The following is a 21,484-nucleotide window of genomic DNA, read 5'->3' as shown; positions in this document are numbered from 1 at the left end:
CGTTCACTCGCACATTTTGTTTATTGTGTTCATTATGAGTCAGTGCAACTCTAGGAGTGGGAACATTCCCCCCCCCCCTCCCCCCTCTTTTTGGTTCTGAAGAAAAGCGTTGGGGTAGGGCTTGAAACTAGTAGACCAGGGAAACGGTGGGTCATATACCTTGAGCGTTTTCCCTACATCCCCAGATTTTAACATATTAACTAGGGGAGTGAATAAAGTTATTTTTTCCCACTAGTTAGATATTTTTAATCTTTTATATATAAGTAACCCACTCCATAAATCCAATCAACATAGGTATAAAGGAACATTTGTTTGTGAAGTGCTCCTGCGTCTTTGCATGTAATAGCATACCCCTGTCCATAGAAGGGCTGGGATGAACCCTATTATGAAGCATGCCACCATGGGGCAACCCTTGTGGGTGAGGGTTATTTAAAAGACAGTTTTCTTTTTCCCGTCCTACAAGGAGGTTGCATCTCCATTCTTCCCTAGCAGGAGGACTCTTCTTTGCTTATTGGATTTCAGTTTGGAGGACGAGTCTACCTCCTTTTACCTCTACCACCCCTTAATGGTTTAGATACTAGTTTTGAGGTAAGCTGGCCTCACCATGCCAATTTGCTGTGGCAAGTCAGATTTTATCAGGTCAAGCTATTTTTAGGAACTACTGGCCCATTTTCGAGAGTGAATAAGAGATAAAGATGCCTTTAAATCTTGTTTTTATCTTGTCACATTTGCTGTGTGTTTTTAAAGACTGAGGTCAAATGTCAGGCTATGTCTTCTGACAAATTGGTGCTAATTCTTTCCTGAAGATTTAGGTTTACTTTTATTTCTCTGACTGCAAAAGTTAGAGGATTTTGGTGCGATAACTGTTTAGCAGGCATGTTGGGCACACAACATTTAAATAGCTTGTAAATGAACAGTACAAATGTTTCAAAATATGTTTCAATAGTTAGAAAGGTACTTTTTGTAATACTAAGGTGAGATGGAAACAGATTTGAATGTGATCAAAACAAATGAAAATACTTTACTTGGTGAAGTGCAAATTATAAATATTTGCTGCAACTAGATTGTCACACTTTGTATCAGTAAAACTGCATGGTAGTGGGAACATTTGTGGCCATTCAATTACAAAATGCCTGTAAATGACAGTGAGCTACTGCATCATGCTTTAGTGATACATTTATTAAAAGAGAGTTTTTAAATATGAACTGAGAAACATACCTGTCTCCGGCCCTCATAACAATTCTGTTAATGAAGTAAGAGGAAATTCAGGGGTCATGTGTACCATATATGCGGGCTAGAGTTTGATTATACATGGAGCAAAAGTTTAGCCTATTAAATCAAACAAGTTTTTTGTACTGCACACATTCTAGCCTCACATTTTTGAAGGTAGTTTCCTATGGGGCAATGAAGAAAAAGGTGCCTCAGTAAAATAAAATATTTGCCTAGGATCACACAATCTGTGAGATGAGTTTGTGTCAAGTGCATTACAGTTAAATCTAGTAGATTATTTACGTCACTAAGCCTGCAGGTCTAGTAACATATTTAGGTTTTGTTTGATGCCAGATTAAAGGAATCTGTGATCTAGGACACAGAAGTATGTGTGATGGGGGCAGGAGGGTCTTTGACATAGAGGATTGGGGCTGGGTGAGAGGCTGCTCTTTATAGTGTCTTCTGGCCTGGCTTTTAGTGTTATGTTGGCATTTCACTAACTGTTAATTGCTTATAAAAGTATTTGGTCCAAATGTGCACTCACCTGATATGCAAGCGTTTAATGCATGTTAATGTTTTTACTTGGTACTCCAAGCCCAAATAATCATTGGCCTCTCTGCATAGAAGAGCTATTCATTAATTTAAACTGCGGGAATGAAAGGACCCTGCAGCTGTCTCCCTTCCCCCCACCCCCCATTGATATGCCTCACTGTTCTCTCCCCGTCTCCTTTCTCTATCTCTCCTTTTGTGCCCTGCTTGATCTTAGACTTTGTCCTCCTACCCTCCAATCCCATCTTCTTTTCAATGGCATCTCCCTGGTACATGCTTACACTGCCCCAAATGACACTATCCCTTTCCTTATGCCCCTCTTTTCTTTGCATATATGTCAGGCTTGTGGCTCAATCTCCTCATCCTCCTATTCACCAGTCCTTGCTTGTGGACACATTTACCAATTTGCTGCTGGAGGCCAGTTCAGGCTGGTGAATTAATCACCCCATAACATTTTCTATATAAAGCAGTAGGCTCCCTTTGAGAAGTTGTCACCATTACAATATAGCATTGGCATAGCCAACTGGTCTCGCCTCTGGGACCTTATAAGTGTTTAGCCATGCAGCACTGTGGAGTTTTGTAAATGTAGAATGTAGACTTGTTGCTAGGATAGAATGTTAGTCTTTGAAGTGGCAGGCGTTAGAGCTGTGAAACTGGAGGTACCCGCTGCTAACTTCTACAATAAAGATTTCTTTCTCTTCATCCTGCATGGAGTGGATCTTTACACTGGAGATGAGCTTGTCATTTTAAAAATTTAGGAGATTCCCTAATAAGAGATCAAATAGCGAGGTGTACGAGTAATAAGGTGTGTGAAAAGTTACTTATCAAGGATTCTACTTTAGAGGAGGTGATACAGATTGCAAAGGGACTTGAACATACCGATTTGTGGATAAAAGAAATGGACAAGTGTAGTAGTTTGATGGTTCCCACGGATTTGGGCTCAAGGAATGTGGCTTCTAAGGGATCTGAGATCCATGCATGTATTGATGAGACTAAGACCATGAAACCCGCTGTTAAGTTACAATATAAGCCCCTTAACAAAGCCAATGAAACTTCTTGCATCACTGGTACTGTTCCTGGAGCCGGAGCACGCTCAGTCTAATGTTATCGATGTGGTGCACCTGGTCATATTGCTTCCAACCCTAAATGTATAGCTAGGAACGCAATTTGTAGAGTGTGTGGGAAGCAAGGTTGGTCATCTTGCAAAAGTGTGCAGGACAAAAACCCAGTACGTGAAAGAAGTGGATGACACCTGTGAGAGCATTCATGAGTTGATGTTGTGTGGATGGCATTTAGTGTTCCTGAGGAGGTGTGCTGCAATGGTGAGGTGAGTGGTAGTGTTGCTACAGAAAGCACTGATCAATTAGAAAAACCCCATTGTGCCATTCGAATGATGTTAGGATGTTAATTGATTCAGGGAGCTTATACACATTACTATCCAAAGATATGTATCATAAAGTTTGGGGTGGCATGAGCAACATGGGGTCTTGGGACATGCCTGAAATCAAGGCTGTGCGGGGTACAGTGGTAAGACCATTGATATCTTGGGAGTTAAGTGGATGGTAATTTGCTTTGGTGGGAGAAAAGTGTATGGACGGGTGTTTTTTACAAAACCGGGTTCCAACTTGTTGGGTTGGCGCCACCAAAAAGACCTAGGGATTGTATTGAATCTTAATGCTGCTCCGCCTGCCTGTTAAATTGACTATGGTGCATGATGTTAATAGTTATGATGCAAATGTGATGTAGAAATTCTCCAAAGTTTTTTCTGATATGTTGGGGAAACTCATAAACTTTTCCCACAAAATTATTCTTTAGAAGAATGCGATACCTATTGTATATAGAGTAAGGCGTGTACCACATCTTATAAGAGGTCCTCTTCAAGAACAGCTTGAGAAATTGTTATAACAAGGAAATATTGAGCCTTCAGAGTGGTTGGCTGCTATTGTGGTCACACCCAAGTATGGGGGAAAGATTTGTTTGTGTGTTGACTTGCGTGATCTGAATAAAAATATATGGGTCAACAGGCAACCCCTGCCTAATATTTCTGAGATGTTGACTGCCATGGCTGGAAGGGCTGTATTCAGTGTAATCAACATGTCTGCAGCTTTTCATCAGATTGATCTTAGTGAAGAATCAAGACACCTTACCTCGTTTGTAACCCTGCTGGGTGCATTCCGCTATTGTAGAATGCCATTTGGCTTGGCATCTGCCTCAGCGGTATTTCAAAGGCTTATACAAGAGATTTTTGTGGGACTGAAAGATGTTTTGTGTTTTCAGGACGATGTGTTGGTTGTGGAGAAAAACTATGAACACCATGACAAAGTACTGAATGAGGTTCTGGCTCTTATGGAGAGGCACGGATTGACCATAAAAAAAGAAAACAGTAAATAGAGGAAAGATTGTGTGGCATATCTGGGACACAAGATATCCAAAACTGGAATAAGACCGAAAAAGAGTATTGTTGCTGCTGTCAGGGGTGCTCCTACTCCTCTTAATAAGGACCGGCTGAAGTATTTCCTAGGGCTGGCAGAGTACTGCTCCAAATTTGTGAGTGGTTTTACAGAAATTGTCGAACCCTTGAGGCTACTGATGAAGAATGGTGCTACATTTAAATGGGATGACATTTGTAACAAGGTGTTCAATAGGGTAAAAGCTGGTATTCATCATGCACGTATCCTTGGGCATTTCAATGCTAAGGCTAGGACATTCATTACTACAGTTGCTAGTCCTGTGGAAATTGGTGCGGTCTTGACTCAGAGGAGTGATGGAGAGGAAAGGATCATTGGGTTTGCATCTAGGAAACTACAAGGAGCAGAGAGATCGTACTCCGTGATAGAGAAGGAGTCTTTGGCGTGCTGTTGGGGGATCAGGCACTTCAAGTATTTTGTCTAGGGTTTACCTATTAATGTTTGCATTGATCACAAGCCCCTTGTACATTTGTTCAAAGGAGGCAGCGGTCTTGAAGGGGGTGTAACTCCCAGGATTTCCAGGTGGATATTATCAGTGCTGGACTATAACTTTGAAGTGGAGTATATGAAAGGTCTAAAAAATGTGGTAGCAGACTATCTGTCTAGAATTCCTCTGGATGTTGTTGGGGAGGAGTTAGAAGTTGCTGTTGATGTAATTAAATGCAGCGAGTAACAAGTCTTTGACAATGTGGAGTGGGATACTGCTATGTTGAATGATGATATACTGCAGCGGGTCATTTGTGGTGTGTCAGAAGGATGGAGGGATACCCATTTCAGAAGCTGTTGCCACGTTGAAACTGAGTTGAGTGAACGTAAGTTGTGGAGAAGGAACCAGTTGATGCCACTGGCAGCTCTAAGGACTAAGATTGTGAATATTACTCACGGGGGACACTTGGGAAGAAACATGACTAAAAGATGTGTACTTCAGTCATTTTGGTGGCCTGGGATAGACAAAGATAGTGAGGAGATTGTCAAGGCGTGTCCTGCGTGCGATATAAGTGATAAAACGAAGATTGTGCGGCAGCCTCCTCTTGCTTGTATGGAATTTCCTAAGGGTCCATGGGAAAGGGTGGCGATTGATTTTCTTGGCCCTGTCTTCAAACTTGGTTCACGTTGTAAGTTTTTGATGGTGCTGGTGGACTACCTCTCCAAGTTGTTTGTTGTTGAGACTGCAGATTGCATCAAAACTGAAAAAGTGATTGACTTCATGGGAAGGATTTTTATGAATGAGGGGATTCCTAAGGTACTTGTATCTGATAAGGGAGTTCAGAAGAATGCAAGAATTTCTCTGCAAGTTGGGCATTAAACATGAGAAGGTTGCCATGTTCAGGCCTCAAGCAAATGGTTTGGTTGAAAGAGTTAACCGTCTGATCATGGAAAATATTCAACTCTCAATTTCCAATGGATAATCGTGATCTGAAGAGCTCAAGAAATTGGTTGGTCATACAGGGTGCCGCCGCATTCAGTGACTGGGGTGCTGCCGTTGGTTTCTCGCAAGTGGCGTGAACCTGGTGTGAGAGAATTCCCTGAATGGCTTAAAAGCAAGAATTGTGTATGGGTTGATCGGGCTGCAGTTGAGAGGGATGGTGCGAAACAGCAAGTGACTGCTGCAAGTTACTACAATATTAAGAAAGGTATGTTCTTTATTAATATATTCTGACGTTTAAAATCCAATGATCACAAACTAATTCTTTTAGCCAACGCATTTCGTCTCTGTCAAGACTTCTTCAGGGCTAAAACAGAACATATATCCATTACCTAAAATCCATACATATATACAAAAAAGACACTATATCCACACATGTATATACATTCATGAAAGACACTATGTCAATTCTTGTTCCTAGGCAAATGCCTAAAGCATTACCGAGTTAGCTAATTACCATGTAATTGGTATATTTACATGGTTAGCAGATCATAGACTGAAAACACTATACAACCTTATGAGTCAGAGTAGGGCATTAGAATTCAATGTTCTTGATGTGAGTGTATGTAACAACGAAGGGTCCCTAGAAGTATGTCTCTTCGCTAAGCCTACAGACCGCAATACGTTATTGCACTTTTCTAGTGGCCATCCCAGATCCTTAAAAGAGAATTTTCCGTACAGCCAATTTTTAAGGATTCGCCGTAATTGTCCCAACAAAATGGACTACTTTGTAAATGCTGAAAAACTACAAACTAAGTTATGTAATAGAGGTTACCCCAGGAAACTGGTTAGAACGGCGTTAAAAAGAGCGTGGTTTACCCCCTGAGATACCTTACTAACGCCCAAGAAAAAATAGACATTCGACCAGATAACATGTGTGTTAACGTATAACCCTAAAGCGAACAAAATCAAACAGATTATTTAAGGAACTGGAGGCTTATTCAGCAATTTGACATCCCCAAACCTTTGTCCGCATTCTGTAAAGGAAAGAATATACGGCAACACTTCGTGAAAGCAGCTCGGGAGACACCACCCAAGGGCAACATAAGAAACATGTTGGGTGTCCCACCAGTGGTCGGACATTTTAAATGTAATAGCTGTGGGGTGTGCCCAAATACGACCAATTCAACGTTTGTGATGTTGAACAATATTAAGCATGTCCAAAACAGTTTTTCTTACTGCAATACGAGAAATGTTGTGTATTCTCTTATATGGCCTTGTGATAAGGTTTATATAGGACAAACGACGCAGACAGTGAAATTGAGGATAATGCAACTCCAATCCAGAATCCGTTGTAAAATACACGGGCCCCCGTAGTTCAGCACTTCAGTGAGCAGAATCATAATGAAAACGACATCAGGTGGTCAGTGATGTTGGTGGTAAAATCCCCAAATAAGGTCACCAGACAAATGACCTTAAATAGACTGGAAGCACGGATTATAGAAATGTACCATACTGCAAGGCAGGGTCTGAATGATCGCGATGAGATATGGGCACTTATCTGAAGTTTACTTCTTTGGTGATACTCTGATACGAAACAGATTGAGTTATATATCTGTATACACTGTATATTTGTATTGTATATTTTGTACAGTCGAACGTTTGTGCTTGTTTCCCATTGATCGGATGTATGTATTTGTATATACTTTTGTACATATCTGTGTGATTTGTTTGATGAAATATTATTTTTCATGTTTTTTGTACATATACACCACTATTTAATTTTTCCATAGAATGGAAGTCAATCTCTGTGCTGTCATTTGATCCATCTTGGTGCCACCATTTACTGAGGTTAGATTGGATTGAACCCTTTTTGAGGGTTCCTTTTGTATTTAGATTATATTCCATTAGAACCCCTGTGTCTTGGGACTCCCACTTTGTCTGGCATGTGGGTAGTCCTTCTGGATCCCTCAATATTTTTTTGTGTATATGTTACACTCTAGAATGCCCCCCACCTCCCCCCGCTTCCCCTCCCTATTGTTTGGAACTTATTTTGTGCTGGTGGTTCTGCCGTGTATTAGTCCCTTTTTGATGGTTGTGCCGGCTCCAGTAACAGTGGTGTCGGAGTCCGCTGTTAATTTTGTTGCGAGAAACGTATGCCGATCACCTGGGACGCCCAGTCCCGATCACATGGGACGCAAAGTTTTGTATTTCAATGGCGCCCGTCTAAGTTGCTGGTGCGCGTCTGGAGGGAGCAGTAAAGGAGATCCCTGCCCGTGTTTTACTCACGATCGTTCGAAGGTACGTTTTGAAATCCTTCGTGACTTCATTTAGTTTTTTGTTTCTCGGCAGATTGGTTTCGCTACGCGGTGTGGTTTACCTTAGTGGGGCGCCTTGTGAACCTGATTAATTCCGCATTGAAGATAAGACAAGCGCAGATCTAGAAAGTTGTACCTTAACCCGGATGGGTTGTATTTAGAAAGTTGTACCTTAGTCCGGATATGTGTTTGTCTTACATATTTTTGGCATACTGTGTGGTTCTTTATTTCAGTGCTCTTCATGAGAAATCCCCGGGTGCGAGTTTTTTGGCACTGTGATTCGTGGAACGCCTGCAAGTCCTTACTATATATACTTTTTCTTTTGCCCACACACAAGGGGGGTTAGCAAGGTATCTATGTTTGGAGGTGTATGGGTTCACTTCCCTTGAGAGATTTGGACACTTTTTTAATGGCACTTTGGTGTGTGTAGAGGAATCTTGACTCTGGGGAGATTTTTGTCTCCCCCCAACGTTAATATGTAGTTTAATATTGCATGCCGGTCCTTACACACGCTTGGTGTTTGGTTGGTGTTTCTGAGCCCTTTTAGTATTTACTTCACACACTTATTTAGTTTTTGGTGAGTCTCGTTTTGGATCATGGTGGCACAGAGTTTTGTGACAGCTATAATATAGGTGTAATGCCTTATGTGTTACTTTTTGTATATCTATTTAGGACTTTTGTTCACCCTCGTCCTGAGGAGGCCAAGAGTTCTGGAGGCCGAAACGTGGTGGCGTCGACATGCTATAGGATATAAGAGGAGTCTGAGGATACCTTCTGTACTATATCCATTGATGATTCACACAATCTTTAAATTAAGGTTCAGGACTTCCAAGAACCGATTGTGTTATATAGGACTACCTCTTGGTGTACTCCCTGAATGAATAGGGGGACACTTTGATTAGTTGTGACCTTCAGCGTGAAATAGACTTATTGTGTATAGGTATATTGCTTGTCTTTTGTGTTATTTGTATATACTTGTTGTAGATATATGTGTGTATATATATACAATACGTGTTTCGAGCCGCTTGTGTGCTCTTGATCACTGGCAAAGACTGAAGGTAGTCGGAATGATTCAGAACATTAATTTATTTAAATCAGAGCCCCGCCCATCATGGGCGTCACGCAGCAAGGCCTTATGGTAAATGTAGTTTTCAATCATGCTGCTAGGACTTCAAAGTTCATCTCCCCCGTGTGTGATTGCTTCAGAGGGGGCAAATCTTTGGTTTTGTGTAATGCGGCAGGTCTAGCCGCGAAGCTGTCCCGCCGCTGTAAATGGCGGATTCTTAAGACTTGCAAACGCGGGATTGTTACGGAACGAGGGGGACCGGAGCCACAGGGAGATATTGGTTGCACTGCAGTAAGCCTGCCTACCGCTTTCAACTATTTTAGTAGTATTGTTGGAATAATGGGGCTTTGAACATTATGGACTATGCAGAGACCCACTGGGGTATTTAATGGGACTCAAGCCTGGCTAATATTGTTGGACTACTATAACCAGAAAGCCGAGGTGTCAACTTCGTAACGCCCACATGGGTGGGGCTTGTTAATTGAATAAAATGATGCCCTGGAAACGATCTGCTGAATTCATGCACTGTTATCATTGAATTGCCTGCCAGTGATCAAGAGGTTTTTACTCGAAACGCTTTTGGCATGAAAAGACGAAGCGTGACAGAAGCCCTGTGCCTGCAACCGCCTGTGGCAGCTGTGTGTTTAACCCCCTTGTGTGATGGCTTCAGAGGGGGCAACTCTTTGGTTTTATGTATATATGTGTATATATAGATCCTAAAAACCAATTCCTGGATGATGAGATTTACAAATTGGAAAAACTCAAACGTTTAGAACTAGCAAAATGGTGGGAGGCGATCTCATTACAGAACTATGTAGATCAAGCTATGGCTCCACGTGGGTTGAGAATATTTATCACACCTACATATGAAGCACCCAATCCAGCAATGTTAAAAGAATGGTCAGAAAACTCGACTGCAAGCTCGAGAAAGATGATGGAAATCCTGATAAAATGTGCCTGGCTGGATAGAGATGAGATATTGAAACAGATTACAGAAATAATCGCAGAATTGTCTCTTGCTACGGACAGTGAATGTTTGAAACAAACTTTGGAGACCATGAAAGTATGCCTCATCAAATATGAGGATGAAATTAAAGCGAGAAAACAAAGAAAAATGAATCGGGATTATGCTGATTATGAATGCGGCAGAATATTAACTTTCAGCAGAAAATACGATCATCTATACAGAAGTCAGAATCTACAGTCAGCTGGCGCTAATACTAATAACACTGTGATGGAAAATCAAATCATAAGCGACACAGAGTCAGACATCACGGGCGGCAGTACATCAAGTGAAGAAGGCAATCGCAAACTCATTAATTTTTTAGACGAGTTTCGTGTCATGCAGAAAGATCGACAAAAAGACCGACAAAACATGAGAGACTTTGCCTCACCGAAACCGAGAGTAAGAGGACGAGGCAGAGGATGGGAAACGAAGAAACCGTAAAAAAAGACTCAGGCAACGCTGGGAATACAGACAAAAGAAAGGGCGCCGTGGGAAGTCGCAAAACGCGTTGAAACAAGAATTATTAATGGATATAGACACGGAGGAAAGGAAGGGGGCCCCATCACTTGTATTCACCTTCACAGGCTTACCTAACCTTTGCACTCCGAAGTTTATATCACTTATGTCACATATGGGTTTGCTATCACTGGTAGGTTCTCTATCTGCTTTTGACCTTCCTGATAATACATGTACTTGCTGGACACTGTGCCACTCACTGCACCAAGGATATGAGACGGTACTACCCAATGCACGATGGATGTGATCATTGGTTATTCTGCTGGACATTCCAATTACTGATGTATTTTACAGTAATATTAGAATCTGATTGATGCTGATTGTAATGCACTTGCAACTGATAGAATTATCTTTATGAACCTTTGGAAATACCGCATTTGTGAAAAAACGTATACAGCAAAAACGTATACAGCATATATTCATATGTCTGTTGTTTGATTGCAATGTTCTATTACGTTGAACCCTTATGCAATGTCCGGCTGTATTTATGAAATTACACGCATTTGCTATATTTGGAGCAGACAGCAGGTCTAACTGTTATATTTATTACGGAGTTGAGAGACTCGCGCTGTATGTGGCTATGGACTTTTTAACTTTTGTTTATTATCTGACATGTTGATAATAACCGATATTGATTGTTATGTACTGAACCTGTGTTGCTATGACGCTATCGGATCACAGTGTGGCCGAAACTACTATCACGCAAGCAGGTCCGGGTACTGCTACAGAGATTTGGTTGTAGTTTTAAGTTCACCACTTTAAGATGGCTGACGAAATTGACTCGCGCTAGTCCTCTTTTGTTGTTCATGTACTTTTTGCAGATCAAAAACTATATATATATATATATATATATTACGCTCAAAGAACTTCTCCGTGGTATGGAAAGAAGAGAGCAGCACTCCGGGGAATTACTAGGCAGCGTGCAGTTTATTTAGCACAAACAAACGTTTCGGCAAAAAGCCTTCGTCGGTGTCACAACCCATGGTCCAAAACACACCTTAAATAAAATCATGTGATAATTCATGAACATCAACAAGGGACTCAACCCTCAGCAGTACCATAAGCGCCATCTTAGAATGGTTTTCTAAGATTCAAAACCATACAGATATAAACCATGGATTGGTTAAATCAAATAGGCAGAGGGCAAATTTCAATAATACATTCCAATGATTGTACAAAAGAGATACAGCCGTGGATCGGCAAAGGTCCCTTGAGTGAAGAAAATAAAACAATTCATGACCACATACAAAAAAGTGCTGGAAATTATACATAAATATGTGCAAAGAGGAAGTGGCCTACTTCATATCAGCAATCAAGGCGAATATTACTAGGTGCTAAAATTCCACCGTGAATAAATAGTAAAGGAAAAAGTAATAAATCCTGCAACACAGCAAAACAAACAGCCAGACGTCCGTCCGGCGGGATACGTTCATCACAAGCTATATACATATGCTATATATATATGTGTGTGTATATTGTATGCATTATAAAAAAGATGACCTTTGCATCCAGGATTACTAGAAAATAAATGTGGTAACCTTGCTACGATTAGGCGTACGCTCACTTTGTATATAAAAAAAACTAATTTATAGAATTTTTCTTCTAGCATCAGGGAATTGATAGTCCCCTTATTTGTTCAAAAATACTTTGAGATTTATCCCTCCCTACCATTTCTGTATTCTGCAGCTTTGTGTCCTTTACCCAGGTAGAGGAGGGTGATTTGGTATACCCCTATTTTCGTGATTAAATATTAAGAAAGGTGTCAAAGTTCCCGACATAAAGGGTGGTGACTAGGCAGTAGTAAAGCGTGGGGGAATAGTTACTAAAGGTGACAGCACATTTTCTAAGCCTACACAAATCAGAACAGTGAAAAAGAACGTTCTCACTTTGACTGATGGCTGGCTCTGCTTGGAGTATTGGGAACTGTTCTAAATGTCGTGCTCCTCAGCCAATTCCTTGTGATTGATGTTCATGTGATTTACCCTATGTTCTTCTTTAATCTGTTATTGTTGCACATTGTTGTAGTGCAACTATGCGTAAAGGGGGGAGATGCGTGGAGTTTTGTAAATGTATGCTTGTTGCTAGGATAGAATGTTAGTCTTTCAAGTGGCAGGGGTTAGAGCTGTGAAGCTGGAGGGGGAAGCTGGAGGTACCTGCTGTTAACTTCTACAATAAAGATTTCTTTCTCTTCATCCTGCGCGGAGTAGATGTTTACAAGCACATTATCCTGGGATTGGTGCTCCCATGGATTTAAAAGCTATATACTTGCTACACACTAGGTTATGTAGTGTGATTCCGGAATACCTGTTCACCTCTGGAAACATTTATGGACACATTCCAAAGCTTTTTATTGCACAGACAGAAAGTGCTGTGATACAAGTGAACAGCACTATGAAAAAAAGCAGTTAAGTATTTTCCAATGGATGAGATGTCGCATCCCTCCTCCCCAAGGCCACTGTTCACGAGGCACCCTTCACCAGAATTTCTAATTCAAAACACTGCTTGCACCATCTGTTTACCAGCAAACTGCTGGCCCTGCCCTCTCTCCCATACCCCTGGTTATAGGAGCACTGGCCATAGCAACAACAGCAAAATGCTCCCATTTGTCAGGTAGAGGGGAAATAATGAATAAATAGGGATGAGGGTCAGCATCACTTAATCTCCGTGCACCTAAAAACAAAAACATTAACATGACCTTGTGTAAGGTAACTGGCACTTTTGTAAAGTGATCCAGTACCGTTGGGTCAGTTGAGTTTGCGCTCTAGAAAAATGCCCCCAAAAATGAACCTGACGATGTGTACTGTAACTAGTGCTAATGTAAAGCGCTCCAACACATTCGGGTCGCTCAAGTTCACATTATATAATAAGAAATATCTCGCAGTCCCAAGGGAGCTGCCGTGATTGTGTTTTGAAATTTGATCTCCGAGAGGAGGAGGAGGACTACAGTGAGGCGGCGGGCATGCAGCGACATGGGAAGAGGTGGTAAAGACGAATACTCCTACCATTTATCAGGGAGAGGGAAAATCCTTAATAAGCATGCGCGGTGTCTGCATAACTTAATCTCTGCGCACCTAAAAATAAAATGATTAACCTGACCGTGGGTAATGTAACTGGTGCTTTTGTAAAGCACTATAATATGTTTGGGTCACTCGAGTCTGTGCGGTAAAAAATTGCCCACAATTCCTATCGTTATGGACTTAAACATTAAACGCATCGATTACCAGTCGACATTAAGACCTTTGCTGTTCTGGGACGATTGTGGTCCACAACAGAACTAGCTTGCTATAAAGAAGGGCTAGAAGAGATCTTAAGGTTTGATCTAGGTATTAGCCTGCAGTGGGTCAAGCACATGCACACGTGGTTCTGTAAACTTGGGCTGAAGCATTTCTGGAAACACCTACCTTATTGACATCCGCTTCCAAAAAAATACTTGCTCCACTGGTTGTGGCTCTGTAAACTGGACGCAACTAGCTTCATTAAGCTTTTGCATGGCTGGACTCCCACAGGAGAGCTTCTGCACTTTAGGGTTTATGAGGTCCGTGCCACTTGCATTATTAGAATGGTGCAGACTAAGACCAATAAAATTGGTTGGTATGGTCATTGATGTCGGTAAAGTTTTATCAACTGGATGTGCGTCCCACGTTTATTTTGTTGTGGGTGGGTGAAACCCCAAGTAGTGTGTTTAACTGAAACTCATGTGGCTTTTAAAGATTGGGCCCTACTCTTTCAGTTGGGTTATTATATTGTTGTGTGCACTGCCCAACAGGTTTCCATGTGAGGAGTCGCTATATTAGGCTCTCTATCTTAAATATACACTTTTAAAACTGCATCAGATGCTAAAGGCGTTCATTGCACAGATTAAGCTAAAATGAAATATCTATACTATCTGTGCGCTTTATGGGCTGAAAAGGGATGACCAAAGTATATTTGACATGCTGAATCTTGTGCTACCACACTGGCCCCGGCAGCTCATTATGCTTGGGGATTTTAATTGTGTGATCAGTTATAAAATAGATTCGACAAATCGAGCTGCAACTTTTCTTATGGTGAAAGTTAGGCAATCAGTAAATTACATGGCCAGGGTTCGTGGGTTAGTAGATTTATGGAGGATGCTTAACCCAGTCACGACCGGATATACTTTCTATTAGATTCTACATAAAAAATATTTCCGAATAGTTCTGGTGTTTGTGAAATTGGACATGATATCGCAACCTAAAATAGAAGTTTGCCCCAAGATGACATCTGAGCATAACCCCATACTTCACACCTGAGATATTCAATCTTGCTAAGGAAAGACAGATGGGTGTTTACTAGGTCATTGTTAATGCATTCTGAATATAAAGTTAGAATGACTAATTTATTGAGAGAGTTTATAAACATTAATCTGGACTCTGCTGCCCTGGGGTGGTCAGGGATTCCATTAAAGCCTATATACGAGGGGTGACCATTCAGTATATTTTGGAACAAAATAAAAAAAAGTGAGTCCGAGTTTAGCAGGCATATTTTGAATTACAGAATTTGGAGCAGCATGCTCGAGCATTCTTGGTTTCAGATATAGGTGAGCAAGTGATCTACCGTAAATTAGTGAAATTTCACAGTAGTGTGGATCATGTTTATAGAGCGAAAATTGTGGGGCGTATAAGTCTCAATGGGTTTCAATATGAGTATGGGGAGCAGATTCGGAGAGTTCTTGCATAAAAGGTGGCTGAAAGGAGTCATCCGGATATGATCAAGTGTGTCAGGGACAAGGACCGTAAATGTCACTATAACCCGCAAACTATATTGGATCAGTTTGGAGTTTCTAAAAGGGTATAAATGGTTCAGCCCCAAAAATTGTAATGTTTCTGGGTCATTGAGAATTTGCCATATTTTTCAAAAGCCATTTACCAGGCTGGAGCTTTTGCTCTACAGCTGGGACTGCAGTGTCACCCAAGGCCTAGTTGTATGTTTGTATTTTATGTGTCGAAGATGAATCACATAAAATGCAAGACACTTATGTTATTCTTCCCATTTCGCTTTATGCGGTGTAAAATGTTAAAGATAGAACAGACATAGTTTTGTTTTATTTCATGTTTTTCACCCCCTAACTGTAATATTAAAAACTGTCACAGACTTGTTTAAGTGAAACTTTATTGATTATTATTTGTCATTATTGAAATATACATTAATTAAAATTATTGGTACTTTCTGGAGAAAGATGACAGATTTGCTTTATATATAGGGTGGGTGTTGGGTCAGGGGGCTGGTTTGGCTGCTTGTGGGGTTGGCCCCAGGTCAGGCAGCCAACACCCCTACTGCGCGTGGCCAAAAGCCTTGCACAGCGTGAGGTTGGCTGCCTACAAGGGATTGACTGCAGGGTCTGGCCAAGTGGTTGGCGTTGCGCATGTTAATAAAATCTAACTTTAAGTTAAAAAAAGCAACTAGAAATTCACTGAAATAAACAAAGGTTAAAGTAACATTATAGTTTGGTAAAATGTTCAGTAAAACTACAGAAATTCACCAGTTATAGTTATCTCAAGTAGTTATAACTTGTGCCCTATGGTAACTATAATTCGCGTCCTCGCCATGCACTGCTAATTAGTGATCATATTACTTAACTGCTGACCTCTTCTATGGCATCATTGATAATATCTCCGCTAAATTTACAATGAAATTGATTAGAAAACTGCATGGCTGGTTGATTCCCCCCACCCCCCCTTCCCGTCACCATCCTGTGCAACTTTGCAAAACAGCAGCACTTAAGTAAACTTTCATAAAAACTGGGCCCCCTTTATTTTACATTTGTTATACTATTCCAACTCCAATATCAACATTTCATGGGCTACTCTATTTGTTTATTTGTCCCTTTTACTTAATGCTGTCCGTCACATGAATTACTGTGGACTCAGGAATTTGCTTTCTCAGCACTGAAACGGATACCATGTACGTTGGGATGGTAGATTCCCCTGCGCTGTAAACAAGCGTGAACCCTGCCCTGAGTAACCTGGCTGCATGTGAAACTGATATCCTGACTTTTTCTTCGGCTTGGCTAACAAGCTAATGTGGCATGCGGGCTGAGGCATGTCCATTATGATAATGAGGTTCGGGACCTGTTCTGTGGCTTGGAGGAGCACACCAAACATAAATGTCCCGAGATTTTTATATAAAGTGGTGGTGGCAGTGTGCCAGTTCTGGATAATAGTACTGTACAAATCTTTTTCTTTGGTTCAGGCAGAATGTGGCATCTGCAGGCACCACTCTTGTAATTTCAATTTTTGTGGCACCTACAATGTTCTTGTTGAGTGCACGAGTGAAGCGTTGATGGTGGCAGGTCTTCATTTTGTTATTGTACGGTTGCTTATAGAAGCAGGGTGCATTTTGGATTGCTATAGGTTTTACATTTCATAGAATAGTAGTTGAGGTAAATCTTCTCCAGGCAGTCGGTGTGTATTGCCTGTAACCTGAAGCTAAATGGAGTCGTAGACCTAAAAATGTGAGAAGTAGGAGACCGTGCTGCCTTTAGAAATTTTATAAAAGCATTTTACCCTGGCATAACTTGATGGTACTTCCTGAGCTCTGCCATTTCGTTAATGGTAGGGGACTGGGGTGGACAGGTAGATAATGTTAGAGGGAAGAAAGTCTCTAGGTGGACACTGCCCCTTTTATTACCTTGTGTGCAACTTCACGAAGACTGATGACAATCTGGTGCGAAGGTTTCACACTCCATTGTCCCGATTAGGGTACTCCATGTTGGAACTAGCATTGTTACTACCTGGGGTGAAATCCATCACCTTTCAGAAAGACTATGGTTGCACTTCAGTTGGAAAATGAGATTTGAGAAGGAGCAACCCTTTACTGGTACCTGGACCTTGTATACTGTCACCTACTTTCTGGCAAAGCAGTATAAAAGTAGTAGCCAAATCAACCTACTTTGGTCCGCATCCAAATTCTACTTGATCAAGGAAAGGAGTGCTTTGGAGAGTTCTCAGAGCTGTTGTGATCCAGGACTGGTGTCTGTAGAACACCCAGTCTCCTGTAGTTGATGAGACATAGCCGGAAGTCTGTGCAATGTGCTGGGGAACTGTGGGTCTGCAAGTACCTAGATGCCTTCCTGCTCAAAGATGGAGGGAGTGTGCCTGGCATGCAGGATGAAGTACCGTGAAGGAGGAGAAGCCCAGCAGTGTTCTGCTCTGTGGGCCATCCAGAAGACCGGACTTGCCAACAGGAGTGTAATGGCGCAGACCCCAGCTATGGGAGGTCTCCCAGCCTCCCTGCTTGGTTTATGTGGCAAACTGTGTGAAGCACCATCAACCCCATGTGAAGGTTTGCCGTTGGCATCCCAAGGGCGTGACGAGGGATGTGTTTTTGTCACTTTCCTCCGCATGCTGTGAGGCTTTACAACACCTCTGTAGTGGAAAAACGCCACCGGCCTGGAGGCCACAACTGCTGAAGACAAGTAACTGCTGTAGAGGCCTACCATACTGCATCTGCATGGATTGTCAAGCGAGGAAGTGTCACTGACTGTGCACCACCAACCCCTTTCCCCGACAACGTCCAAGTGAACAGGTCAAATGAGTCCTGAATCTATAAAGTGAGCCTGTCTTGCACTCAGGCAGTTCTGTACATTTAGAGAAATTAATGGCTTTTTTTTATAAAGGTATGGTACAACATGACGTATGAGTTACTGAACAGAGTAGTGCTCTCACATTCCGATTGAGAGCTTGCACCTCTGACTGATTCCTGTGTGTGATTTTTTCATGGCTGTTCTTACCCTGTAGATACAAGGAGATGATGGACAGAGCGCTGAAACTTTTCAGACACTCACCCCCAGTCACAGATCTGGGTTTAATCCATCATCGTTATTTAGCTCACTTCACCATTCCAGTTCAGACACAGCTATATGCAAATCAGTCTTGATCCTGGGCCTTATGGGAACAGTCCAGCCCGAACTGCCAAGCCATGTCTTCCCTGGACCAGAAACAAGCATCCTGGGACCAGAAACAAGCATCCTGGGACCGGTTTCGAGCTAGCAGCCCTCATCAGCCAGGCTAGCATGAATCCAGTGGCAATGTGAGCAAGGGACCCACGTCTGGGCATACCCTGACAACTTAATGTGAACAAAGCAAACACAAGGAGATGATGGACAGGGCGCTGAAACTTTTCAGACACTCGTCCCAGTCACAGATCTGGGTTGAATCTATTATCGTTCTTAAGCTCATTTCGCCACCCCAGTTCAGACACCGCTATATGCAAATCAGTCTTGATCCTGTGCCTCATACCCGAACTGCCAGGTCTTCCCTGCACCGGAAACAAGCATCCTGGGACCGGTTTCAAGCTAACAGCCCTCATCAGCCGGGCTAGCTTGAATCCAGTGGCAAAGTGAGCAAGGGACGGACATCTGGGCATACCCTGTCAGGATGCTTGTTTGTGGTTCAGGGAAGACATGGCTTGGCAATTCGGGCTGGACCGAGTGGTATTCTTGAAAAAGGACATTGTGGTGTTGAACCTTCTATTCATGATAGAGTGGTATCTGACATACCTGATCACTGACAATGGCATACAATTTACTTTGCAATAAATGAAGTATTTTCTGGACAGAATCTATGTAAACTTAAAGCCAATGGTCTAGTTGAGCTGGCTAATAGAATGATTAAGGGCAACACACAATAGTCTGCACCAATAGGAAAACCTTTGGAGATGGTAAGAGACGTGGTGTGGACCTACAGCACAACCCTTAGGGTTGTGACTGTTAAGAAACCATTTAAGGTTGTTAGAGCAAAGCAAGGCAGATGGAAACCAAACTAGAAAGTGGCAGGAATAAAGGAAAAAGGGTTGGAGCGTGGGTAAAAGTGAACGCTGCAAGCATCGCTTGTAGCATTTCAAAGTTTTGTGGTCCTTATCAGATCAAAGTTTCAGTAAAACACATGGTGCTTAAGAATGACTTGCAACTGAATCATTGGACAATGGCGATTTATCAAAAGGAAGCATAGAAAATCGTGTGATTGAGGCAGTTGTAGTGGGGTTATGCTGTTGAGTGATGAAGCGATAGGAAGGATAGGTTGAGGTATTGAGGAAGGTGATTGTAAAGTATGAGATGTGAGGAACTGAAAGCATGGAAATGGCTATAATGCAGGGGGCTGAAGGAGGAGAGCTCCACTCGCTGGAAAATGTGGTTGGTGGTTGATCATTTGCAACTGGGATTGCAGACCTTCGGTCTGTCTGTTCATTCATTGGTTGTTATCTGTTCTGTATTACATGTGCATTATTAATTGTTCCTTTTAGAATAAGGGGATTAGATGTATTATGCATTTAGGGCATCTCGGAAGGTTGCAGCACTGACCTCTCCCCCTGTGCCATAAAAGCCTTTGGTTTCCAAGACCTGAACGTTTTTACAAAATGTACATGAGATAACAATCAAGCAAATAGGTCTTGCCGCGACTTACTGTCCCTAATGCTACATCATGAAAAAAAGGGGAAAAAAGTCAGGACAAGGCGAACGGCATAATTTTGAGATTTCGAGCATGTCCTGATGTACGTGATGTAAACATTTTTTTTTATTTACTGATCTAAGCTGAATCATTAAATAAAATAAATATAAAAAATTGGTTCGCTAAAACGCTTTTGAATAGTATGCGAAAGGGCGGCAGCAATTTGCTGTATGGACATCAAAGCAAAAGCTAAAAAAGAAACTGGATGGGGTTGAGTGGAGAGAGAAAGTCATAACTGGTGAAAGTCATAACTGGTGAGAAAGGGAAAAATACATGAGGGAGGGAACAACAAAGAGTATTTGAAGACCTGAGGGAGAGGATAACGCTGGGCAAAAGGAGAAGAACATGGTCCAGAGCAACACTAAGCCCCAGGGTGGGTGGTTGGGTGTGGGGTTGGAGGGTTAGAATCACACGGGCGAGAGAGAGAGAAACACTTATTGCGGGGCCAGAATGGTACACACAAAGGAGAAAGCTAGAAAATGGATGCACTCTCGTGGAGTGCTCAAGCAAAAGGAAAAAGTACTTGCCTAAAAGTGAGCTGTGAATAGCACAAGGAAAGAGGCCGTGCTTCTGGGAATGGACAAACACAAGATAGTCAAGGTAGGGCAACTAATCGGAAGAAAGCAAATGAGGTTGACGATAAAGCCAACCAATGGTAAGTAATGGGTCGACTTAAAGCACAGCAAGTTCTTGGTAAGCTCACATTAGTATTTTTGCACACATTCGGTTTGTGCTATCTGGTAGGCTCAACCTAAAAAATCTTAATATCTGTTGTTTAGGCATATAGGGGAAAAATATACATTTTGCTGTGGTTTTACAGGAGGTAGAGCAAAATCAGAGTGCTAGAGGAGGGGCATTTGAGGGGCGAGCATCACACGAGGGACAAGAAAACAAATGCACTCATATTGGAGTGGTTAATGAAGAAGACAAAGTAGTTTTCCTGAATACTTAATCTTTCACCTAAAAAAACAAGCACTTGACGTTTCTACAGTTGGGCAGCTAGGTCTAAAATATGCAATATTTTAAGACATGCCCTGCTGGGCACCCAGTTTTTGATTTGTTTTATTATCCATTTAGTGTTAATGAATCCGTTGTGTCTAAAAACCTCATCACTCAAATTCCTGGCTCATTTCGGTCTATCTTATTGTACACAGGCACTATTCTATCCCGAGGCCAGGAGAGGGGATTGGATCCAGTTATCGATATGGCCTCAGATCAGCAAAACAAATTGAAGGTAGGACAGTGGGACAACTGCTTTAAGGTTTTGTTAATCTTTTATGATTCTGAGTTTCTTTCATGTGGTCACAGGATTATGTTTCTTTATGGCATTGATAAAAACAAGTATTTCGATGTGTGTATTGGTGACAGAGGAATATGGGAAATCCTACTTTGCAAGCATACATTTGACAATTAGGCATTTGAACAGTTAACTTGACCTTTAATAGTTTTATGTGGAATGACAGCTGGTGTTTCTCTTGAATTGTATTGTATTTTGTGAAGGTTCCATCTTTGAAGGCTC

The 21,484-nt window shown here is 41.8% G+C and overlaps 1 protein-coding gene across 1 annotated transcript in view; it reads left to right on the top strand.

The window, feature by feature from the left end:
• Positions 1-21,484, top strand: part of HBP1 (HMG-box transcription factor 1) — a 387,484-nt gene that overhangs the window by 17,447 nt on the left and 348,553 nt on the right. Inside the window, exon 2 of the mRNA XM_078680325.1 lies at positions 21,120-21,199. Within this exon, the coding sequence (XP_078536451.1) occupies positions 21,170-21,199 (30 nt within the window). The 5' untranslated portion in view covers positions 21,120-21,169. The remainder of the gene's footprint in view (positions 1-21,119; positions 21,200-21,484) is intronic.

This window comes from Lissotriton helveticus, chromosome 1_1 (assembly GCF_964261635.1).
Source record: "Lissotriton helveticus chromosome 1_1, aLisHel1.1, whole genome shotgun sequence".
Classification (NCBI taxonomy): domain Eukaryota; kingdom Metazoa; phylum Chordata; class Amphibia; order Caudata; family Salamandridae; genus Lissotriton; species Lissotriton helveticus.
This window is presented reverse-complemented; position numbering and strand designations above follow the sequence as displayed.